Genomic DNA, 21335 nt, shown 5'->3' with positions numbered 1-21335 from the left:
ATGGGGCACTTACAAGAGGTTCTAGGAATAGAAGGTTCAACAGGAGACCATGAACCAGTCCTCACACTGTTCAGACACTAGGGAGAGAGATGAGAGGGGGAGAAATGTAATACAGATTAAAGTAAACCCTTCTCAATGTAAAATCAAATACCCAATAAAGTCACAGTTTTCTAGTTGTAATTCTGTACATCCAAAGTCTCCTATGATGAGTTTCATCTTACTAAAAAGCCGCTGCATATTTTCGGATACAGAGAGCTGGACACACTAAAAGTTTTACACTGAGTAACATAAAAGTCTCCAAACCTTCACAAGTGTAAGAAACTTTCTAATTACAGATATTTATCCTCCAAGTTCTGCTAGTAAGAAAGAAGCCACCCGGAAAAGAACAATTTACAAAAACTCAATAGGATAAAAGCACCATTTTCCCAAAAGTGAGACATGGAACACTATTTGAATCTTAAAACAATAGTGCTGAAGTTCGTCATTAAAAAAAAAAAAAAGTTGCAACTTTGCCAAAAGAAGATGGAATATTAATGTCTGATCTGATTGTTGCAGCCCACATTTTTAGAAAACCTGTCTCAAGATTCTGCATATCAACCTTCTGAAAACAATAGTCTAGCGCTATTGAAATGTCAAGGCTAAATTTTCTAAGTGGAAACCAAAAAATAACAGCTACTTTCCCTGAAATCAGGAAATCCCAGTATCCCACAATACAACCCAAGGAAACAAAGCCTTGGACTTACACGCATTCTTTTCATGATAGAGGTATTCGGTAGAGGGCGCGTGTGAAGGGAAGCAAAAAGAGCAAAGGCCTTACTTCTCTGCAAGGCAGCTCCCAGGGCGGGCTGAAGGCAGGAGTGCCAATAGAAATAGGAAGCTGTAGGTAGAAAGCAGATAGAAGAATTACGTGCTTGTTACCTTAATCCAGATTGCATCAACCATGTAATGCTAAGGACAGAAAGTCAGTCTATACTTGATGTTAATCCCCTAAAGGAACAACAAAGAAATAACTAAGTCTTGAAATGACTCATGGGCATATGCAACTCCCTCTCTACTTTCAGATTTCTTTTTTTTTTTTTTAAGACTTTATTTATTCATTCGACAGAGATAGAGACAGCCAGCGAGAGAGAGGGAACATAAGCAGGGGGAGTGGGAGAGGAAGAAGCAGGCTCATGGCGGAGGAGCCTAATGTGGGGCTTGATCCCATAACGCAGGGATCACGCCCTGAGCCGAAGGCAGACGCTTAACCGCTGTGCCACCCAGGTGCCCCACTACTTTCAGATTTCTAAATGCAATGAGAAATCCCAGGGGATGGAAATGCCAGCCTGGAAAGCAATAATCAGGATCCTCAAGAGTAGCAGAATAAGGTCTGGGAGGTGTGGATTCTGTACTTGATAAGTTCTTTCACTGGGGAAATTTGGACAATGCGGAAAATTTGGAAGGTCATTAACTAGGAAAGTGAAATCACTCGAGTAGGCCTTTGTTCAGTGTCTCGAATTATGAGATACTAATCTGGGCACTAAAGGAAGAATTACAAAGATGTGCAACACATCACCTCCATCTCCTTGGGGAGGTAAGCCTCTACACATACAACCATAAATTGAGGATCATGCGGCATAATAACAAAAGCTAATTCTTAACACACACAAGACATCCATTACATGCCATACCCTATTCTAAAGGGGTTTCCATGTTTTATTTCATTTAATTATCACAACCACTCTGTGAGACAGATACTATTATTCTGTTATTTTACAGTGAGAAAACTGAAGCTCAGAGAGGTTGAGTAAACTTACCTAATGTCACACAGCTTCTAAGTGGTATATCAGTAATTTAAACCCAGGCTCCAGATGTCACTTACTCCTGCCCACCACACAGTATAGCATGCAAAGGATTCTAATTCTGTCTGTGGTGAATTACGCGGCCAGGATGAGGTAGGGATGTGGGGAGAGAAGGGGGAATGAGGAAAGGGCAACTGAGCTGTGTGGTGCCTCGATGAACACGATATGACCTCCCACAAAATAACCAGGTCCCATAGACCTAGTTTCCTTATCTCCAAGCAAGACTGATGAGCTTCTCTCTCAGGTCCCTTTGAATCTTTTAATCGCTTCGGAACTCAATGTGTCACCTCCTGTGACATCACCAGAGACAGTACAAAAAGAGCAAGCTTTGGAAGAAAACCAGTGAGTAACAGCTATGTGACATTAGGAGAGGTGTGTACCTTTTCTGAATCTTAGTTTCCTTCATTGATACAATGAGATAATCTTCATAAAGTTGTTGTAGAGGTTCAGTAATTTAGACTCAGTGCCTGGCACATAGGGGGCACTCGGTTAAATTTAGTCTCTACTTCCCGCTTCCTTTTTCTTTAAAATTGCATAAAGATCTCAGTTCTTGAACTCTCTTAACCCTTAGATGAGGGACTTGGATGTGCAGCTGGCTACACCCTTTGGAGGGAGATTAAAAAATAAAAGATAGGATATTTGAGGTTCTCAAATGTTTTCCAAAATATCTGCAAGGTTTTCATTTACAGTGCATCCATTTTATATTAAAACATTTGTCCTTCTCTTGATCTCTTTCATTATACAACTTAACTACCTTAGTGAACAGTCACATGATAAACTGGAAACCAAGAGGTGAAGACGTGTACTATTTATAAGCCATGATTCATATGGCCTAGGAAGCTTTCAACATTCCTTAAGTCACGCAAAAGTGCATAGTTAAAAGAATGAAAAACTTTATAATGTTACACACTGAAATAAATGCGAATGGAAGTGGGTAATAAAGTCTTATCTAAAAACACCTGCCAGAATTTGAAGTTTTATTATCAAAGATTAAATAAAGATAGAGATCATGAGGCATAGCCACAGAAAAGAATAGACAGATACCATGTTGATAGCCAAGAGAAAAAAAGAGTATATAAGCAGATGTTTTATTTCTTCTTTCATTAACTCAGAACACTTTTTTTTTAACCAGCGCTGGCTCGAGGTTTGAGACTTTTCCTCCCTTTTTACTTCTTTTTAATTAAGGTTTAACTTACATATATTAAAGTACACCAATCGCAAGTGTACATTCAGTTAATTTTTACATATGTATACACCTATGTAACCATCTCCCAGATCAATATATAGAACATTTCCAGCACCCCTGAATGTTCCCTACCCCCTTTTCAGATACCAAAAGGTAACGTCTATCCACGCTTTTAAATACAGTACTGTAACAAAAAGAGGCAATGATCAATGAAAAAGTAAAGTAATTTGTGTCTTCTGGTATGTGCTAGAGTTTTTCATTGCAAAGACTACTCGTGGGCAGTGTAGTAACCAAGAGATACTCAAGGCTCTAAGGAATTCACTCACTGGATAATAAACTGAAAACCACAGCCTGGGACGTTCTTACTCTGAAAGAGTCAAATGACCCATTTCTTTCTTCTGGAGGAAAATGATTAAAGAAATCATTGGGAGAATTAAGCCAGACTGCAAACTCCGTGTCAATATGAATGACTCATAAGTGACTGAAATTCTGCTTGGTGGTTATAGCCAAGCCAAGATAGGTAATAACCATGAGTCAGTTAGGACCAAACTCTTGATTGGATCATGAAGCCATCATTGTGCACAGCGATGCCTCTGATTTGACATCAATGGAGCATGAACTTTGAGTTGTTTTCTAACTGTGATAATTTGACATTCTTGCATACATTTCTTTTTTGCAATACACTTCTTTTCCAAATTTTTATTTAAATCCTAGTTAGTTAACATACAGTGCAATATTGCTTTCAGAAATAGAATTCAGTGGTTCATCACTTACATTTAAAACCCAGGGCTCATCCTAAGTGACCTCCTTACTACCCATCACTCATTTAACCCATCCTCCCGTCCATCTCCCCTCTAGCATCCCTCAGTTTGTTCTCTGTCGTTTAGAGTCTCTTATGGTTTGTTTCCATCTCGCCTTATTTCATTTTCCCCCCGCCCAAATGTTCACCTGTTTTGTTTTTTAAGTTCCACATACGAGTGAAATAATATGGTATTTGTCTTTCTCCGATGGACTTATTTCACTTGGCATAATACACTCTAGCTGTATTCACATCATTGCAAACGGCAAGATTTCATTCTTTTTGCTGGCTGAGTAACAGTCCACTGTACATATATACCACATCTGCTTTCTCCATCAGCCGATGGACATTTAGGCTCTTTTCATAGTCTGGTTATTGTTGATGATGCTGCTATAAACGTCGGAATGCACGTACCCCTTCAAATCCGCATTTTTTGTGTCTTTTGGGTAAATACCTACTGGTACAATTGCAGGAACATAGGGTAGTTCTACTTTTAACTTCTTGAGGAAGCTCCACACTGTTTTTCAGAATGGCTGCACCAGTTTGCATTCCCACGAACACTGCAAGAGGGCTCCCCTTTCTCTGCATCCTCGCCAACACCTGTTGTTTGTGTTGTTAATTTTAGCCATTCTGAGAGTGGTGAGGGGGTATCTCCCGGTGGGTTTGATTTGTATTTCCCGGATGATGAGTGATGCTCAGGATCGTTTCATGTGTCTGTTGGCCATCTGCATGTCTTCTTTGGAAAAATGTCTATTCATATCTTCTGCCCATTTCTTAGCTGGATTATTTGTTTTTTGGGTGTTGAGTTTGATATGTTTTTTATAGATTTTGGATACTAACCCTTTATTAGATACGTCATTTGAAAATATCTTCTCCCATTCCCTAGGCTGCCTTTTAGTTTTGTTGATTGTTTCCTTTGCTGTGCAGAAGCTTTTTATCTTGATGAAGTCCCAATAGTTCATTTTTGCTTTTGTTTTCCTTGCCTCCGGTGACGTGTTAGTAAGAAGTCGCTACGGCCAAGGTCAAATAGGTTGCTGCCTGTGTTCTCCTCTAGGATTTTTATGGTTTCCTGTCTCAAATTTAGGTCTTTCATCCACTTTGAATTTATTTTTGTGTATGGTGTAAGAAAGTGGTCCAGTTTCATTCCTCTGCATGTTGCTGTACAGTTCCCCCAACACCATTTGTTGAAGAGACTGTCTTTCTTCCACTGGATATTCTTTCCTGCTTTGTCGGAGATTAGTTGGCCATAGAGTTGTGGGTTAATTTCTGGGTTTTCTATTCTGTTCCATTGATCTGTGTCTGTTTTTGAGCTAGTACCATACTGTCTTGATCACTACAGCTTCCAAATGTGGCTGGAATCTGGAATAGTGATGACTCCAGCTTTGCTTCCCCCCCCCCACCTCCCACTCAGGATTGCTTTGGCTATTCAGGGCCTTCAGTGGTGTCATACAAATTTTTGGATTGTTTATTCTAGGGCTGCAAAAAAATGCTGGTGGTACTTTGACAGGGATTGCATTAAATGTGTAGATTGCTTTGGTTGTATAGACGTTTTAAAAATGTTTGTTCTTCCATCCCATGAGCATGGAATGCTTTTCCATTTCTTTGTGTCCTCTTCGATTTCTTTCATAAATGTTCCATAGTTTTCAGTGTACAGATCTTTTACCTCTTTGGGTAGGTTTATTCCTAGGTATCTTAGGGGTTTTGGTGCAATTGTAAATGGGGTCAATTCCTTCATTTCTTTTTCTGCTGCTTCATTATTGTAGAATAGAAATGCAACAGATTTCTGTACATTGAGTTTATATCCTGCGACTTTGCTGAATTCACATATAAGTTCTAGAAATTTTTTGGAGGAGTCTTTTAGGTTTTCTACAGAGTATCATGTCATTCACAAATAGTGAGAGTTTGACTTCTTCCTTGCAATTTGGATGCCCCTTATTTCTTTTTGTTGTCTGATTGCTGAGGCTAAGACTTCCAGTAGTCTGTTAAATAACAATGGTAAGAGTGGACATCCCTCTCTTGTTCCTGATCTTGGAGGAAAAGCTCTGTTTTTCCCCACTGAGGATAATATTAGCTCTGGGTCTTTTCTATATGGCCTTTATGATGTTGAGGTAAGTTCCATCTATCCCTACTTTGTTGAGGCCAAGAAGGCATGCTGTATTTTGTTAAATGCTTCTTTTTTTTTTTTTTTTTTTTTTTTTTTTTTTAGTTCTTTTTTTTTTTTTTTTTTTTTTTTGCATCTACGGAGAGGATTATATGGTCCTTATCCTTTCTTTTATTAATGTGGTGTATCATGTTAACTGATCTGTGAATATTGAACCACCTGTGCAACCCATACATAAATCCCACTTGACTGTATTGAATAATTCTTTTAACGTGTTGTTGGATTCAATTGGCTAGTATCTTGTTGAGAATTTTTGCACCCATGTTCATCAGGGATATTGACCAGTAATTCTCCTTTTTAGTGGGGGCTTTGTCTGGTTTTGGAATCGAGGTAATGCTGGACTCATAGAGGGACTTTGGATGTTTTCCTTCCATTTCTATTTTTTGGAACAGTTTGAGAAGAATAGGTATTAACTTTTTTTTTAAGTGTCTGGTAGAATTCCCCTGGGAGACCATCTGGCTCTGGACTTCTGTTTTTTGGGATATATTTAATTACGGATTCACTTTCTTTGCTGGTTAGGGGTCTGTTCAAATTTCTTCCTGTTTCAGCTTTGGTAGTCTGTAGGTTTCTAGGAATTTGTCCGTTTCTTCCAGATTGCACAGTTTGCCGGCATATAATTTTTCATAGTATTCTCTTATAATTGTATCTATTTCTGTGCTGTTGGTTGTGATCACTCCTCTTTCATTCATGATTTTATTTAGTTGGATGCTTTCTCTTTTCTTTTTGGAAAGTCTGGCCAGGGGTTTATAGATTTTATTAATTCTTTCAAAGAACTAGCTCTTAGTTTCATTGATCTGTTCTTTTTTTTTTTTTAAGATTTTATTTATTTATTTGAAAGAGTGAGCGAAAGAGAGAACATGAGCGGGGGGAGGACCAGAGGGAGGAGCAGAGGGCAAGGGAGAAGCAGACTCCTCAGTGAGCAGGGAGCCCAACATGGGGCTTGATCCCGGGACTCTGGGATCATGATCTGAGCTGAATGAAGGCTGACGTCTAACCAACTGGGCCACCCTGGCGCCCCACCATTGATCTGTTCCACTGATTTGTTTTTTGTTTTTTTGTTTCTATATTGTTTATTTCTCCTCTAATCTTTATTATTTCCTTTCTTCTGCTGGCCTTAGGCTTTATTTTCTTTTCCTTTTCTAGCTCCCTTAGGTATAAGGGTAGGCTGTGTATTTGCGATTTCTCTTGTTCCTTGAGGTAGACCTGTATTGGTATATACTTCCCTCTTAGGACCACCTGTGCTGCATCCCAAAGGTTTTGGACTGTTATGCTTTCATTTTCACTGGCTCCTGTTTACTTTTTATTTCTTCTTTAATATCCTGGTTAACCCATTTGTTATTTAGTAGGATGTTCTTTAACCTCCACGTATTTGTGGTCTTTCCAAATTTTTTCTTGTGTTTGACTTCAAGTTTCATAGCATTGTGGTCTGAAAATATTTTTTGCAACACATTTGTTCTGGTAACTTTGAGGTCACTTAGTAGAAGTTGGGACTACAATGAGTGACAGAGGGTACTCGACTGGGCAGCAAGGCAATCAGATCCAAGAGTTTGGTTCATGCTTAATCTAAACACCTGAGCTAATACAATATTTTAATTTGGTCAAACTATAGATGGACGGTCAATAAGTGTTCCAAACAGGGACACCTTTAACAGGGGACCCTACTATAAATACACCATAATAGTGGGACTAAATCAGGACTCTCCAGGCAAATGAGAATGTACCATTGCCCTAGCTATCACAAGCCTCCATAAGCCTCAGAGTTCATATTGATCACCTCTTAATTCCAATGACTTCTTTACCATTAAACTAAAGCTCTTATGGTGGCAAAGACATTTGAGAGAGGAAAAAACCCAGGGCACATGAGAGATTACAGAGGAGATCTAGCCAGGTAAACATATCAATGTCACTGATCTAAGGATGGAGTCTTAGCTTCTGATACAAGGATATCAGCTTGAAGAGGGTTGAGGACTCAGGGGAGAATAGATACTACACCTTCGACAGCTTTAGTAATGCCTTCTCGCATATGACATAACACTCCACACGCTGTGGGTTGTCATTAAATAATCAGGGCTGATGATCTAAGGGAAAGCAGTAGCCTCCATTTGTTAAAATATTATTCTGGTCAATAATAACATGATGATGATAATCAATAGTTTAAATGAACTGAGTGTTTACTAGGTACCTGGCATACTTTACTAATTCCTTTACATACATTAGCTTTCTAAATTTCCCAGTGTTCTATAACATCGATACTACTGCTATTCCCGTTCTTCACCCCAGATGAGGAAATGGAGGTTTACAGGAGGTAAGCCAGGTGTCCAAGGTGGTTAAGTACACTTGAGGACTCTTAGATCAGTCAGGATCTCAATCACTTGACCTCACCTCATCCCTGCTCCTCCCCTCCCGGGACTTTTTTGCTGCAGGACAATTCCCTGAAGGAGCTCCAATAAGGGGGTTTGTTTACTGAAAGGACACCATGGACAATCCCTCAGACAGGAGGGGCAGAAGAGAAAATACTGTAGGACTGCATGAGCAGTGCATCTGAGAGGCCAGGAATCAAGACCACTACCACCAGCTCTCACCTCCTGTTTCTTTGTAGTATCTACTCCTAATTTATACATTTTCTCAAAATCTGGAGGCTTGGGATTCTATAGGACCAAGCATTTCCAATGTCTGTATCCCTCTCTAATGTGTGTTTTACTAAAGAGCTTATTGTTTATTTTTTTGATAAAAAAGAAAGATGAACTTTTGTTTCTTGGACTACTACTAAAAATAGAAAATAGATTCTGATTTTAATCAGCCTGGGATCATAACACAGAGGGAAACAGTCTGTTTTCACCTGGTGGGCTTTTAAAGGTAGAAGTCCATACAAAGAAGCAGAAAGCTCTACAGGAAGGCGGTAAATGCACTTAGTTTCCCAAGTGAACAGATCTGACTAATTACTCTCGCCTCATGAAATGTATTTAAAGTGTCATTTCACAATAGGTACTTCCAACATTTCTGTGTAAAAAAGTTTTTCCCCCTTCACTCCTTTAGTCTCTATAAGACAGACGGTCATACAGCTGTAACCATGAAGTCTAGAGCCCTTCCCTTGAGGCCAGCCTTCTCTTACTTCAATGCTGTATTCCATTAATAGATGCACATTCCAACACAAAGCCCAGTGCCTGGACTAGAGCCCAGTTCTGACTTCCACCCTAGAACCTTCTCAACAAGTTGTGCGGATATGTAAGGGGGCTAGGTGGGGAGTGGGTATGACTTGTGTGTGACCCAATACAGAAGAACGTGAAGCATCCCATGGCCATCCCCTGCCCCTTTCACCATGGGACACCCAAGTGTCTGGTTGTGATATACTAATGTGATAGGTTTTGACTCAAGTTCTAGGTATGTATATTTTGTAAATAACCATTTACTGAACTCTTTCCCAGTGGACTATGAACTCACTTATAGCGCATAGGTGCTTATTTATTTTTACATCTCCATCACGCAGAATATAGCTTGGTACATGAAAGGCACCAAAAAAATATTGGTAGGAAGTAAAGAAGGAAGGAAGGAAAGAAAAAAGGAAGGAAGGAAGGAAGGAAGGAAGGAAGGAAGGAAGGAAGGAAGGGCACGATTTACCTCAAATGAAGGGTCTATTTATAACATTCAAACAAAAGCAAAGTAAAACTGTGGTTACTTGAGGGAAATAGAAAAACTTTCTTATTTGCCTGAGGTGTTTTCTGCATTCGCTCCTCCCCGTTCCTCTTTTGCTATGTTTTTTGTTAAATGATTCTTAAAAAGGAATAATATTAGAAAACAAATTGGAAGAAAGGATAACAAAATTCTAACAGGAATTGTCAGAAAGGAATAATAACATGAAAGTATGTAAAAAGGAATGAAAATTTTGAAAAACAATAAAAAGTGTGCAATAACGAAAAAAATGTAACATGCAGAAACTCCTTGAATAATTAAAGCAGTATTAACTGCTTCCAAACTGTGTATTAATTGCACCGTGCAGAATGCATCGTCAGAACATCTCACAGGGAGGAAAAGAGAGCACGCAAAACCAAGGCGCAAGGAAAGAGAAGGGCCACTCCTCCTAAGCATGGCATGATCATTAGTTCCCAAAACAAGGAAAGGAAGTTGCTGTATGAATGTTTCTCCAAGAAAAATGAAAGATTCCCTAACTTTAAATCACTGCCTGTGGATGATAAACAGTGATTCTTGGACTTACTTTGGAGCCAGACCATCTGGGAGTCTTGGGACCTCTCTGACCCGTTTGAAACACTTGCAGTCAACTAGCAGACAAGTGATCAGTAGCATGAACTACTTTTCTGTTTTTAGTTGGGGGGTTGAGGTGGGAGGAATTTGAGTTAAATTTCGTTTTTTCATTCACTCTCTTTTTTCCCTGCAAATTGCAAAAAAGGAAAGAAAGAAAGGGAAAAAGAAAGACCAATGCTACTGAACAATAGAACATCTCAGGTCACCTAGAGTTCCAGAAGATCATGGTTGAGCAACATTGGTTCAAACAACCACGCTATGATTCCTTCATTCATTACACACACATTTACTGAGCATCTAATAGGAACCAGGTACTGTGGATAGAGTGGCAGACACAACACACAAGTCCATTGTTTTGGGGAACATTCCAAACTTCTGGGAGAGGACAGATAATAAACAAACGGACAGAGAAGGTAATATCTCTATGAGACCATCTCCCACCAACCTCCTCTTCCCTCCTTTTACTCCAGGCACAGTAGAGAACAAGGGCCTCCCTGCTGTCCCTAGAATGGGCTGAGCTCAGACTTGCCTTGACACCTTTACCCATGTTCTCCCCACTGGCTGCCAAGCTTTGTACCCAGACTTCACATGGCTCCCTCCTTCCCCTCCTTCCAATCTGACATATCACCTCTCAAAGAGGCTTGCCTGGACTTCCTGTGTATAATAGACCTCCCTCCTCTCCACCGTTTTCTTTTTTATTTCGTTTGTATCTCCCATCTGTTGAAATGGTGTTCTTCATGTGCTTACATTTCTCGTTTTCAGTTCCTCCACTAGAATGCAAGACCCACGGGCACTATGGGTCTTGCCTGTATTGTTCACTTGTATACCTCATGTGTTTAGAACATCGCTGCTAGAAGTGTCCATTTATCCACATCCACATGGACAAAGCATCTAAAGTCAGAGGGTCTCATCTATTATCCGCACTGTGGTAGCTGGTCTCCAGAGACAGTCCCCAGCGAACTGCACTCCTGCTATTCACACCTTGAATGTGGGCTGGCCCTGTGGCACACCCTTGACCATGAGAAAGCAGCAGAGGTGAAGCTGCCTGACATCCAAGGTTATCCCATAAAAAGCCTTGCAGATTCCCCCTTAGCATTATAGAACACACACTCTAGAGGAAGCCAGCCACCAAGTAAGAAGTTTAAGTATACTGAGATGGCCATATTGTAAGGAAGCCCAAGCTAGCCGTGTGGTAGGCCATGGAGGGAGACAAAATGCTCAGCTAGTCCCCACCTGCTCCAGCCATCCCAGCTGAAACACGAGACGTGGGAGCACATCTGTAGCTCAACTGAGTCTTCAGATGGTGCTGCAGCCCTGGGCACCATCTGACAGCGACTGCATGAGAGACCCCTAGTGAGTACCATGCAGTGAGAGCCCCATCTGCCCCCCCCCCGTACCATGAGCAGAAATAATAAATGATTGTTTTAAGCCACAAGCTTTGAGGTACTTAGTTATGCAGAAATAGATAACTACAAAGTGCAGCCACCCAAGAAAGCTCTAGATTCCAACATTTCCTTCACCAGCAACATTATAGGTGTGTAAGCGTCCCTGAGCTTTCCCTCATGCACTCTCTCCAGTAAGGCGTCTCTGCCATTAACGAACTTTGTGTTTGCCTTGTTCACTCTCCTGCACCCCTACAACCACCCAGTGGAAGTCAGGAAAGCTGAATCTTCATCCTCAGGGGATCGCTATCATCTTGGCCAAGTCCCTATACCCTCTGAAGCTCAGGTTCTTCTCTGAAAAATAACTGTAGATTTCATTTTCCAATTTTGTTTAGTGTGTGGCAGGCAACCTTCTCCCCCTCCCTGAAATAGAACCCAGTACAGAACACAAATACGTGAGAGAGATATAGTGGAAGTGGTCTAGCAGAGGCAGGAAAGGCTGTATGTCTGAGTGGTGGTAAGAGGGAGGCTGACGTCAGAAGACCTACGTTCAAATGCCAGCTCTTCCACTCTCTAGTTCAAACCATCCAGCTGACTCCCCCAGAACCTGGTGTGAAAACCACAATACTGGGTGGTCTCAGAGGCCTCCTTACGTCACATGTGATCTGTGACATTAACCATGCAGAAAATAGACATCTACTTTAAAACTTTGGGATTGATTTTAATGTATTATTTATGGGGCATCATGTATTTTAATTTTTAAATAATATCACACTGGAAAAGTTTTTTATTGCTTCTGCTTTCTCACAGAACCAGACTTCCACTAATGTGTGCCAACCACCACCTGTCCCTACACCACTAAGCCCTTACCACCTTGGCCATTTCTCTAAATACGGGTGCTAAGCTTGGTTGGTGCTTCATCCCTAGAGAGAGGAAAAGAATACTTCAGATTTCCCCATCTGCAGTTTAACCTGACTTGGGAAATACTGGTTTACAACCATTCTATGTGTTTTTTTTTTTAATATTATTTTCAAAAGCCTACAGAGTAGGAGATTCCATGCCCTATTATAGATTCCCACTGCGATGTTTAATGGCTATACTCATCAGGAAATTGTCCTTCATCTCAGTAAAGGTCCCCTTCACATAATGCTTCTCAACTTTCATTCTTAAAACTTGTTTTAGAAGTCTTAAAATCAAATTCTTCAGTGTCCCCATATGTCTCACTTCTGAACTCTGTGTTTTCCCATTTTCTCCTTCGGATATTGAACTTCAGTTGAAAACAGGAATGGTCTCATGAGTACTCATGAAATTCTTTGACTTAGGACACTGACACATTGAATACTATGCATCATTAAATGATTACAGGTTACACCTCGTTAAGAGCATCAACCACCTTCTTAAACACGTCATCAGACAACAGGCACAAAATCCCAGGCATGCGATGACACCTGATGTGTACCTATACTGGCTAATAAGTACATAGGCTGCCACGTGTTATAAATTAGGTAATCACTTGACCATACATTGCACCATTATCTTCACTCAAATCTCCAAGCTCATGTTTGAACTCTGCCCCTGAGACTATGGGCAGATGTACAGTGTATCTGATCACTGTGAAAAAGAGACCAACTTTGATCGATATTCCAAGCTGTTAAGTAGAAGTCTCCTACCTCCTGAAAGGTGATGGATTAGGCATTTTCTACTGGATCTGGTTCGGTAACTGGAAAGAGTAACAGCTAGAACTCCTCTTTGATATTAGGAACAAGAAATGATGTTCCCAGAGGCTAGAAGGAAGAAAAGTAAAGGGTCTTTTGTTAGAGAAAATCAAAGAGCTCCCCAAAATATATTGTAGACATAATCCCACATCTCAATTTTGTCATACTACAGTGAAATCCCCTAATGTTGGCTGCTGCAGCCTTTTAAATATTGCATTCCATTTTACTGTATAATAGCCCCATGAATAAACAAATTAGGAAGCAGTTTGACAATGTCTTTTAAATGCAGGCAAATGTCACCAAGTAAAATAATATAGTTTACTTGCTCCTTTTTTTTTAAGATTTTATTTATTTATTTGACAGAGAGAGAAAGCACAAGCAGAGGGAACAGCAGGCAGAGGGAGAGGGAGAAGCAGACTCCCCGCTGAGTGGGGAGTCCAATGTGGGGCTTGATCCCAGGACCCTGGGATCATGACCTCTGCTAAAGGCAGACGCTTACCTGACTGAGTCACCCAGTGCCCTTACTTGCTCCTTTCTAATTCCTCCACACTGTAGGAAAGGACTCTGTGCTATTTTCTTCACCTGCCCCTACACCCATCCTCCTCTCCTCCTTTCTCACTTAAGACCACATTATTTCACACACTACAGAAAAGTTCCAGGGCACTCATTAATTGAGCTGTAAGCCCATGCTGAGGAAGTTTTGAATACTTGTCCTTATTCATGCATCCAAAGGGGTCTGACTGAGGTTTCTCAAAAGGTTAAACACGTAACTACCATCTGACCAGCAATTCCACTCCTAGGTATTTACCCAAAAGAATTCAAAGAGGGGGTCAGACATTTGTACATCAATGTTCACAACAGCATTATTCACAAGAGCCACTGGGTAGAAACAGCCCAAGTATTCATCAACAAGTGAACAGATCAACAAATGTGGAATATACATACAATGGAATATTATTCAGCCATAAAAAAGAATGAAGTTCTGAGATATGCTACAGCTTGGATGGACCTTGAAAACATTATATGTAGTGATACAAGCCAGACACAGCAGGAAAAATATTATAGGACTGTATTTGCATGAAGTATCCAGAACAGACAAATTCATAGACGCACAAAGTAGAATAGAGGTTACCAGGGACAGGGAAGAGGGGAGGAGGGATTATTGTTGAATGGATATGGAGTTGATATTGGGTATGACAAAAGTTTTGGGCATAGGTGTGGTAATTGTTACGCATATTGTGATTACATTTAATGCCACTGAATTGTACACCTAAAGAAGGCTAAAATGATAAATACTATGTCATGTATATTTTATTGCAAGAAAAAAGAAAAAACTTGGGGGCAAAAACTGAGCTCTCCTTTGAGCTGTAGCAGGTGCTGTTAGGAAGATACCCGACATTTAGGGAAAGAGTCACTACCCGGAATTTACGAGCATGTTCATCTGTTTTATTTCTTAAATTTCACATATGCGTGAAATCATATGATATTTGTCTTTCTCTGACTCATTTTGCTTAGCATAATACCCTCCAGTTCCATCCATGTCACTGCAAATGGCAAGATTCCATTCTTTCTGATGGCTAGGTAACATTCCCGTGTGTGTGTGTGTGTGTGTGTGTGTGTGTGTGTGTATACCACATCTTCTTTACCCATTCATCTGTTGATGGAGATCTGGGCTCTTTCCATACTTTAGCTATTGTGGACATTGCTGCTATAAACATTGGGGTGCATGTACCCCAATAAATAAAAATTTAAAAAAATAGGGAAGAGAGAGCACAATCTATCAGGCCAACTCTCATGGAATTTACATATTTTTTTTACTTTTATTTTTCAAGTGTCAAGAGAATCGATTTTGGAGCAAGCAGGCTACAAAAAGATGCTTTTGTTCTCTTTGGAAGGGACTTGATCCCCCAAATATTTGCAATTATCTGAAAGGGTAGTTGTTTTCTTTTACACACACCATACATACATATGCATACGTACATGTAAACACTACCGTTCGGTAGTCTTAGTAATTATTCTGAAACCTAAAATCAATTTTACAAGAAAAATGAAGGACTTACAGCCCCAGACAGAGCAGAGAGTTACTGGTTTTTTCCCCAGCCAAGTCATGAGCTACTGTTGACCCTTGTCATTGCTTTAAAGTAAATTTGGGCTTCCAATAAGGAGGTTTTACACCACTCTTACTCTCAACTACTTTGTAGAAAAGTAGAAAACCACCAACACATACTCTACTTGGGATAATCAGGGCACGTTTGGAATAGTACCTGGAACACGGTAGCTCTCAAAAATCTATGAGATAAATGATGCTTGAAATGCAAAACTTCAGACGGACTCACCACGTCCAAACCTCACCAAAAAGCTTGCAGAAGAGGCATTCAGTTTACTGGGCGGGGGCGCAGTCCCTGCGGACTTGCTAAGGAGGTTTTGATGAATGCCTCCCCACCCCCACCCCCACCCCGCCCGGGGAAGGGTTAACCCGACAACCACTAGACACAACCACGTCTCACTACCTTTGTCACTGAACTGACGTGTTGTTGAAGCCCCGACGGAGCAGTCCCCAGTGAGGCAACATCCTGTTTGAATAATTTAGGCCGGGACCCAGGCCAGCCCATACAGCGCATCTGTGCGGGAGAGCGCCTCGCTCCGTCGCAACCATTTCCTGGAGCTGCAGCGGGCCGCCCTTTTCCCAAACCCCGGGTTACACAGCCGGGGAGGGAACCAGCCCCACTTACCAGGAGGCTAAATATACGGAGCCTAGTCAGGCAACTGTTTCACCTGCCTGGCCAATTAGCTTCCTCGGCCCCGCCGGACTAGTTCAACAGGTTTGCTTGCGCGCGGCCCGGGCCTCCCGGGTTGGGGCAGGAGGCTGTCACTTGGCTTCGACCCTCCCCTTCCCTCCCCAGCTCGCACGCCGGCGCCGACCAATCGCGGCCGGCCGGACGTGTCCAGGTTGGCGGCCCCGCCGCGCCGCGCGGGCCTGGATGCGCCGGGCGCCTGAGCGCGCGGGGAGGGCGCGGGGAAGGCGCGGTTCGCAGGGCCTGCGCCCGGGTCGCTGGCAGACGCGAGGGGACGCCTGAAGGTGCCCTCCGCACGCGGCCCCGATGACCGAACTACAGCAAGATGTGGAAGACACGAAGCCTGCCAAAGTGCTCGCGAAGAGAGAGGGCAAAGTTGGCTCAGCCCAGTGAGTATGCTCCGCGGGGACCCAGCCCCGGCGGCCGGAGCGCGCTGCCCAAACGTCTCTGCCCGGGACCGGTTTGGAGTGGAACTTGACCGTGGATAGACCGCCCCGTGGCTTGAATTCTTTCGGTGGCGCCCGGTCTCTCTCTTTTTTCTCCCTCCGATGCTGTGTTAGAGAAAAAGGCAGGGCAGCGTTTCAGGAATGTATTGCAGCTTGCAGTCTGGTGGGGATGTGAAGGGTTGGAGCCGAAAGCACGAGTGGAGGGTTCCCATTCCCTAGGGAGGTGTGGGGCAAGCGTTCAGATCTCGAAGCCAGGTCAGGAAACAGCGCAACGTTTATTTCTGTTGCCCTACTTCTTCGTGACGTGTGTGAAGATGAAGTTGCCTCATAGGTGTCATCTGGTCTTTACCTTCACGGTGATGTGTGTTTCGTCATTTGATTCAGAGCTTGAGGGTGTCCTTCTCCCATCGCCTTCACTATTTCCCCTAAAGAAAGGGGAAAAGCAGTGGAAAAATGAAATATGATTATCTTTTCCCTCAAAGACTGACTTTGCTTGGGAACTTGACACAAACTTGTTAAACACTTTTTTTTTTTTTTTGAGAGAGAGAGATGGTGTAGGAGTAGGGTGGGGGGAGCACAACAAATATATTAAAATATAAAGCACTTCAAATATTGGGTTGTGACTATCCTCTTAAAAGATTCATGTTTATAATAGGATTTGCACATTGTTGGGCCTATAAAGTCTTCTGGTTTCAGAAACTGAAAACTGAAATATTTGGATCACAAGGATTAGCTTCCTATAATAAAACTAATTTATCTTCCCCTGTACTACTTTTTTTTTAATCCAAAAGTATTATTTCCACGATTGTTATTCCCAAACATTCTTTGAAAAAGGAATCTTTCAGTATTCGCTTCTTTTCTATATCACTGTAACTTTAAGTGGTACTAAGATAAATACATAAATTGTTAAGATGAATAAATAAGCCCATTTTTTTTTGGTACCAACCTGTTGGGGGTACCTAAAAAATAGTTAAAATTCTATCTCCTTCATTATTTCAGCATTTACTCATTTTTTTATACCACGGCCTGTTTCCACATAAAGACTTGGGTTTATAAAAGCATCTTCCATCTGTGTATCAGAGTTTGGGCTGAAGTTTTGGAAGAAGAATAGCTTTTATTAGCTGCTTTGATTTGTTATTTCAAAGGCTTTGGTCATATTCTCTTCCAGTGTCTGCTTTCCTTGGCTACCCTTTCTTCTGCCCCTCCAGCTTTGTCAACTTAAGCTGATACTCCTTCCTCTTCGGTGATAGATAACAGATGATAGAGGGGGAAAAAAATCGCGTAGGTAGAACCCTCGCAAAATGATTTTGTTTTCTTAGCCCAAAATAAAAACCTAACTCTATTCTAATCATTCAAGCCCAAGAAAAAGGTAAACTAGCAAAGGACATTTATGTCCTTTGCACTTAATCTTTCTTTTATATGCTTCTCTTAAAAAGAGGTATTGTGGCATTCTTAAGCAGCCCTTGATGGATGTTTGAGGTGACAGGAGTGTTAAGGGGTACAAACAGGCTGGAGGCCAGGACTGTGAACCCCTAGTCCAGAAGTCAGCCCCCCAGGCGGTGTTAAGTTCCAGTTACACAAAGCAGAATGATTTAAGTCCACCCAACGGCTCCTAAATTTTTACAACTTCACATTCCCAATAGTCTACTCAGTTAAGGAGATCGTTTAAGTAGATGGAGAAAGTCTGTTATCTGTTTAGATGAATTCTCTAAACTTAAAACTCTTCAGATGTTGGGAAAATAATTTTATAGAAGATAATCATAACCATATTGAAGCAGAAGGCCCCAAACAGCCAGACCTTCATCTGGAACACCTAGTTTCACAAATTCATTTCAGTTCCACAGATGTTAGAATACCTACTATTGGCTCCATGATGATGAGGAATACAGAATGAAGGTGGTGTGGTATCTGCCCTTCTGGAACCCAAGAGCTGTGTTGAGAGGCATACATATAGATATAGATATAGATATAGATATAGATATAGATATAGATATAGATATAGATATAGATAGATATAGGGGCGCCTGGGTGGCTCAGTCGTTAAGTGTCTGCCTTCGGCTCGGGGCGTGATCCCAGAGTCCTGGGATCGAGTCCCACATCAGGCTCTTCTGCTGGGAGCCTGCTTCTTCCTGTCCTACTCCCCCTGCCTGTGTTCCCTTTCTCACTGGCTGTCTCTCTCTCTCTGTCAAATAAATAAATAAAATTCTTAAAAAATAAAAAGATATAGATAGATATAGATATCTACATATATCTATACCTATTACTGTAGTTCAGAGGACGTTGGTATCCGTGGCCACATTCAACACATAAACAAGATCCACTAGAAAAAGTTTGGCCTATAACTGAATCTACAATACGGATGTTTGCCCATTTGGCAGTCTTTGGTAAATTTTTCTTGGTTTATGGAGATTTTTGTTTGTTTTGTTTTGCTTTGTGTGTTACAAAGTGGTAATTTCCAGGCCTGCTGAAGTCACTTCTGAGTCAATCGAAGACTTCAGACACTCTCCACTTCGTGAGCTTTTGAACTTACAGAATAAGAGTGATTTTAAGAGGCAGGCAGATAGATACATTATCAGTGTTATATGTATTGTGATAATTGCATGTTCGAAATCATTTGAGGAGCACAATTTTGATGCTTAGAAGCCCAGTCTAACTTCTTTATTTTGAACTTTGTAACTTAGATTAATTATCACTAACCTCAGAGTCATTGGAGTCCGAGTGTCCTGATGGATGTTTTCTTCTCAAGTATTAGAATGGCTTGCTTTTCCTACACAGCCCTCATCACCTGGAACCCAGCCTCGTAATTAATAATAGCTGGCATTTATGAGAATCCTTGCTTTGTGACAGGCAGTGTGCTCAGCACTTCACGTTCATTTTCGTATCGAATTAGGCAGATACTGTGATCTCCATTTTACAAATAATAAGAACATGGAAGGTCTGAGAAGTTAAGCAACTAGGCAGAGACCCAGTTAATAGAGAACAACTCAAATTCAACGCCAGGACTGCTCACCCTGGAGCCTGAACTTGAATACTTTAGCACTACTTCTGTACTCCAGAATTTATGACGGCCCTCCATGACCTCCTCTCCTTTGTTAAGAAGTTCAGACCTTTCATGATCTGAGCACATGTAGGCCATTTCAACCTCATTCCTAAATACTAGCGTGCACATCTTTTATAGCTAAACAATTGCTCTAGCGGCCCTGTACTTAGAAGGTGATGATGCAGAAAGATAAAGAACAGGTGTGCCAAATGTACTGCTGGGTGAGATTCCCTTCATTCTCTCCTTCTCACCTCTTGTCCCTTTGCTCAAGCAATTCCCTCTCTTCGTTTCAGTATACTTCTACAAATCAACTCAAAATTTCTTCCTTTAAAGCCTTTCCTTGTCCCTGGCCATACTTAGCTCTCCCTTATCTGGGCTCACCTTGCATGTATGTGATTGACCCCAGAGAATTTAGCTGCCACTATTACTGCTGTTAATTAACAGTTAATGTTTATTGAGCATTTGTTATGTACAAAGTACTATTTTGTTAACAGATATTAACTCACACACTAGTGCAGGGTATATTAGTTAACCTTAAATTGATTTTTTCTTACTGAACTTCTCAGAGGGCCCGACAAATAATGTCTTCCGATAACCATCTGTTAGTGAGGGAGAGAGGCTGAGATGCCAGCCCCCTAATTAAGGTATAGAATATACTTGTAACTGACATTCCACTTGACTATCTCCAGGGAAATGTTACTCTTCTAAAATTTCTTAATCAAATTTTCTATCCATAGCAGTTAGAATTTTTAGGTACATTGACTTGCCTGAGAATTGTGACTTATTCATCTTTGTGTTAGCAGTGATGTGAGGCTGCAGATTTACTCTACCAAAATGCATAGTTGATTTAAAAATATTCCCTTTTTTTTTTTAAGATTTTATTTATTTATTTGTCAGAGACAGAGAGAGAGAGCGAGCGGCAGGCAGAGGGAGAAGCAGGCTCCCTGCTGAGCAAGGAGCCTAAATGGGGGACTTGATCCCAGGACTCTGGAATCATGACCTGAGCCTAAGGCAGACACTTAACCGACTGAGCCACCCAAGCATCCCCAAAATCCCATTCTTCCAAGATTTGTTAATTTAGCTGCATATTTCCTTTTGAAATCCTAGTTTTCCCCTTTCAGTACTTTTTTCATTCTGGATATTATGTTCCCCATATATAGACATTTCTAACAAGCCTAACTTTTTTGACACACATTTTCTTTTTTTTTTTTTAAAGCTTTTATTTATTTATTTGACAGAGAGAGAGACAGCCAGTGAGAGAGGGAACACAAGCAGGGGGAGTGGGAGAGGAAGAAGCAGGCTTCCCAGCGGGGCAGGGAGCCCGATGCGGGACTCGATCCCAGGACTCTGGGATCACACCCTGAGCTGAAGGCAGACGCTTAACGACTGAGCCACCCAGGCGCCCCTTGACACACATTTTCTGAGATACACTTTTATTTCATAAACTCTCTTGTGGATCTGATTTAAGTTATTTTCAATGAATTGCAGAAAGTATCTAAAATGACTGATACATTTCTGGTCAAAAGTTATCTTGATTCATATTTTAAGTAATGAATTTTATCACGTGTAGTGTATTTATAACGCAATTTTAATTTTTAACGTACTTGAATAATTTGAGACCTAAGAATTCTAGACATATATTCAACTCGATATATATGGAGAAAGAGAGAATGGATGTGGACAACATAAACATTAACCTTAAAAGGAAAT

At 41.2% G+C, this 21335-nt stretch overlaps 1 protein-coding gene and 1 long non-coding RNA gene across 2 annotated transcripts in view; one reads left to right on the top strand and one right to left on the bottom strand.

Annotated features, from left to right (window-relative positions):
- Window positions 1-16198, bottom strand: part of LOC121100763 — a 284219-nt gene extending 268021 nt beyond the window's left edge. Inside the window, exons 1-2 of the long non-coding RNA XR_005832549.1 lie at window positions 15855-16198; window positions 13300-13413 (exon numbers count right to left, since the gene is read on the bottom strand). This is a non-coding gene — a long non-coding RNA (uncharacterized LOC121100763). The remainder of the gene's footprint in view (window positions 1-13299; window positions 13414-15854) is intronic.
- Window positions 16199-16302: 104 nt separating this feature from the next.
- The window catches only part of GRAMD2B (GRAM domain containing 2B), a 66439-nt gene continuing 61406 nt past the window's right edge, over window positions 16303-21335 (top strand). Inside the window, exon 1 of the mRNA XM_008698993.2 lies at window positions 16303-16528. Coding sequence (XP_008697215.1) covers window positions 16446-16528 — 83 coding nt within the window. The 5' untranslated portion in view covers window positions 16303-16445. The remainder of the gene's footprint in view (window positions 16529-21335) is intronic.

This window comes from Ursus maritimus, unplaced genomic scaffold (genome assembly GCF_017311325.1).
Source record: "Ursus maritimus isolate PB19 unplaced genomic scaffold, ASM1731132v1 scaffold_5, whole genome shotgun sequence".
Taxonomy (NCBI): Eukaryota; Metazoa; Chordata; class Mammalia; order Carnivora; family Ursidae; genus Ursus; species Ursus maritimus.
The sequence above is the reverse complement of the archived record's forward strand: the minus strand, read 5'-3'. Positions and strand labels throughout refer to the sequence as shown.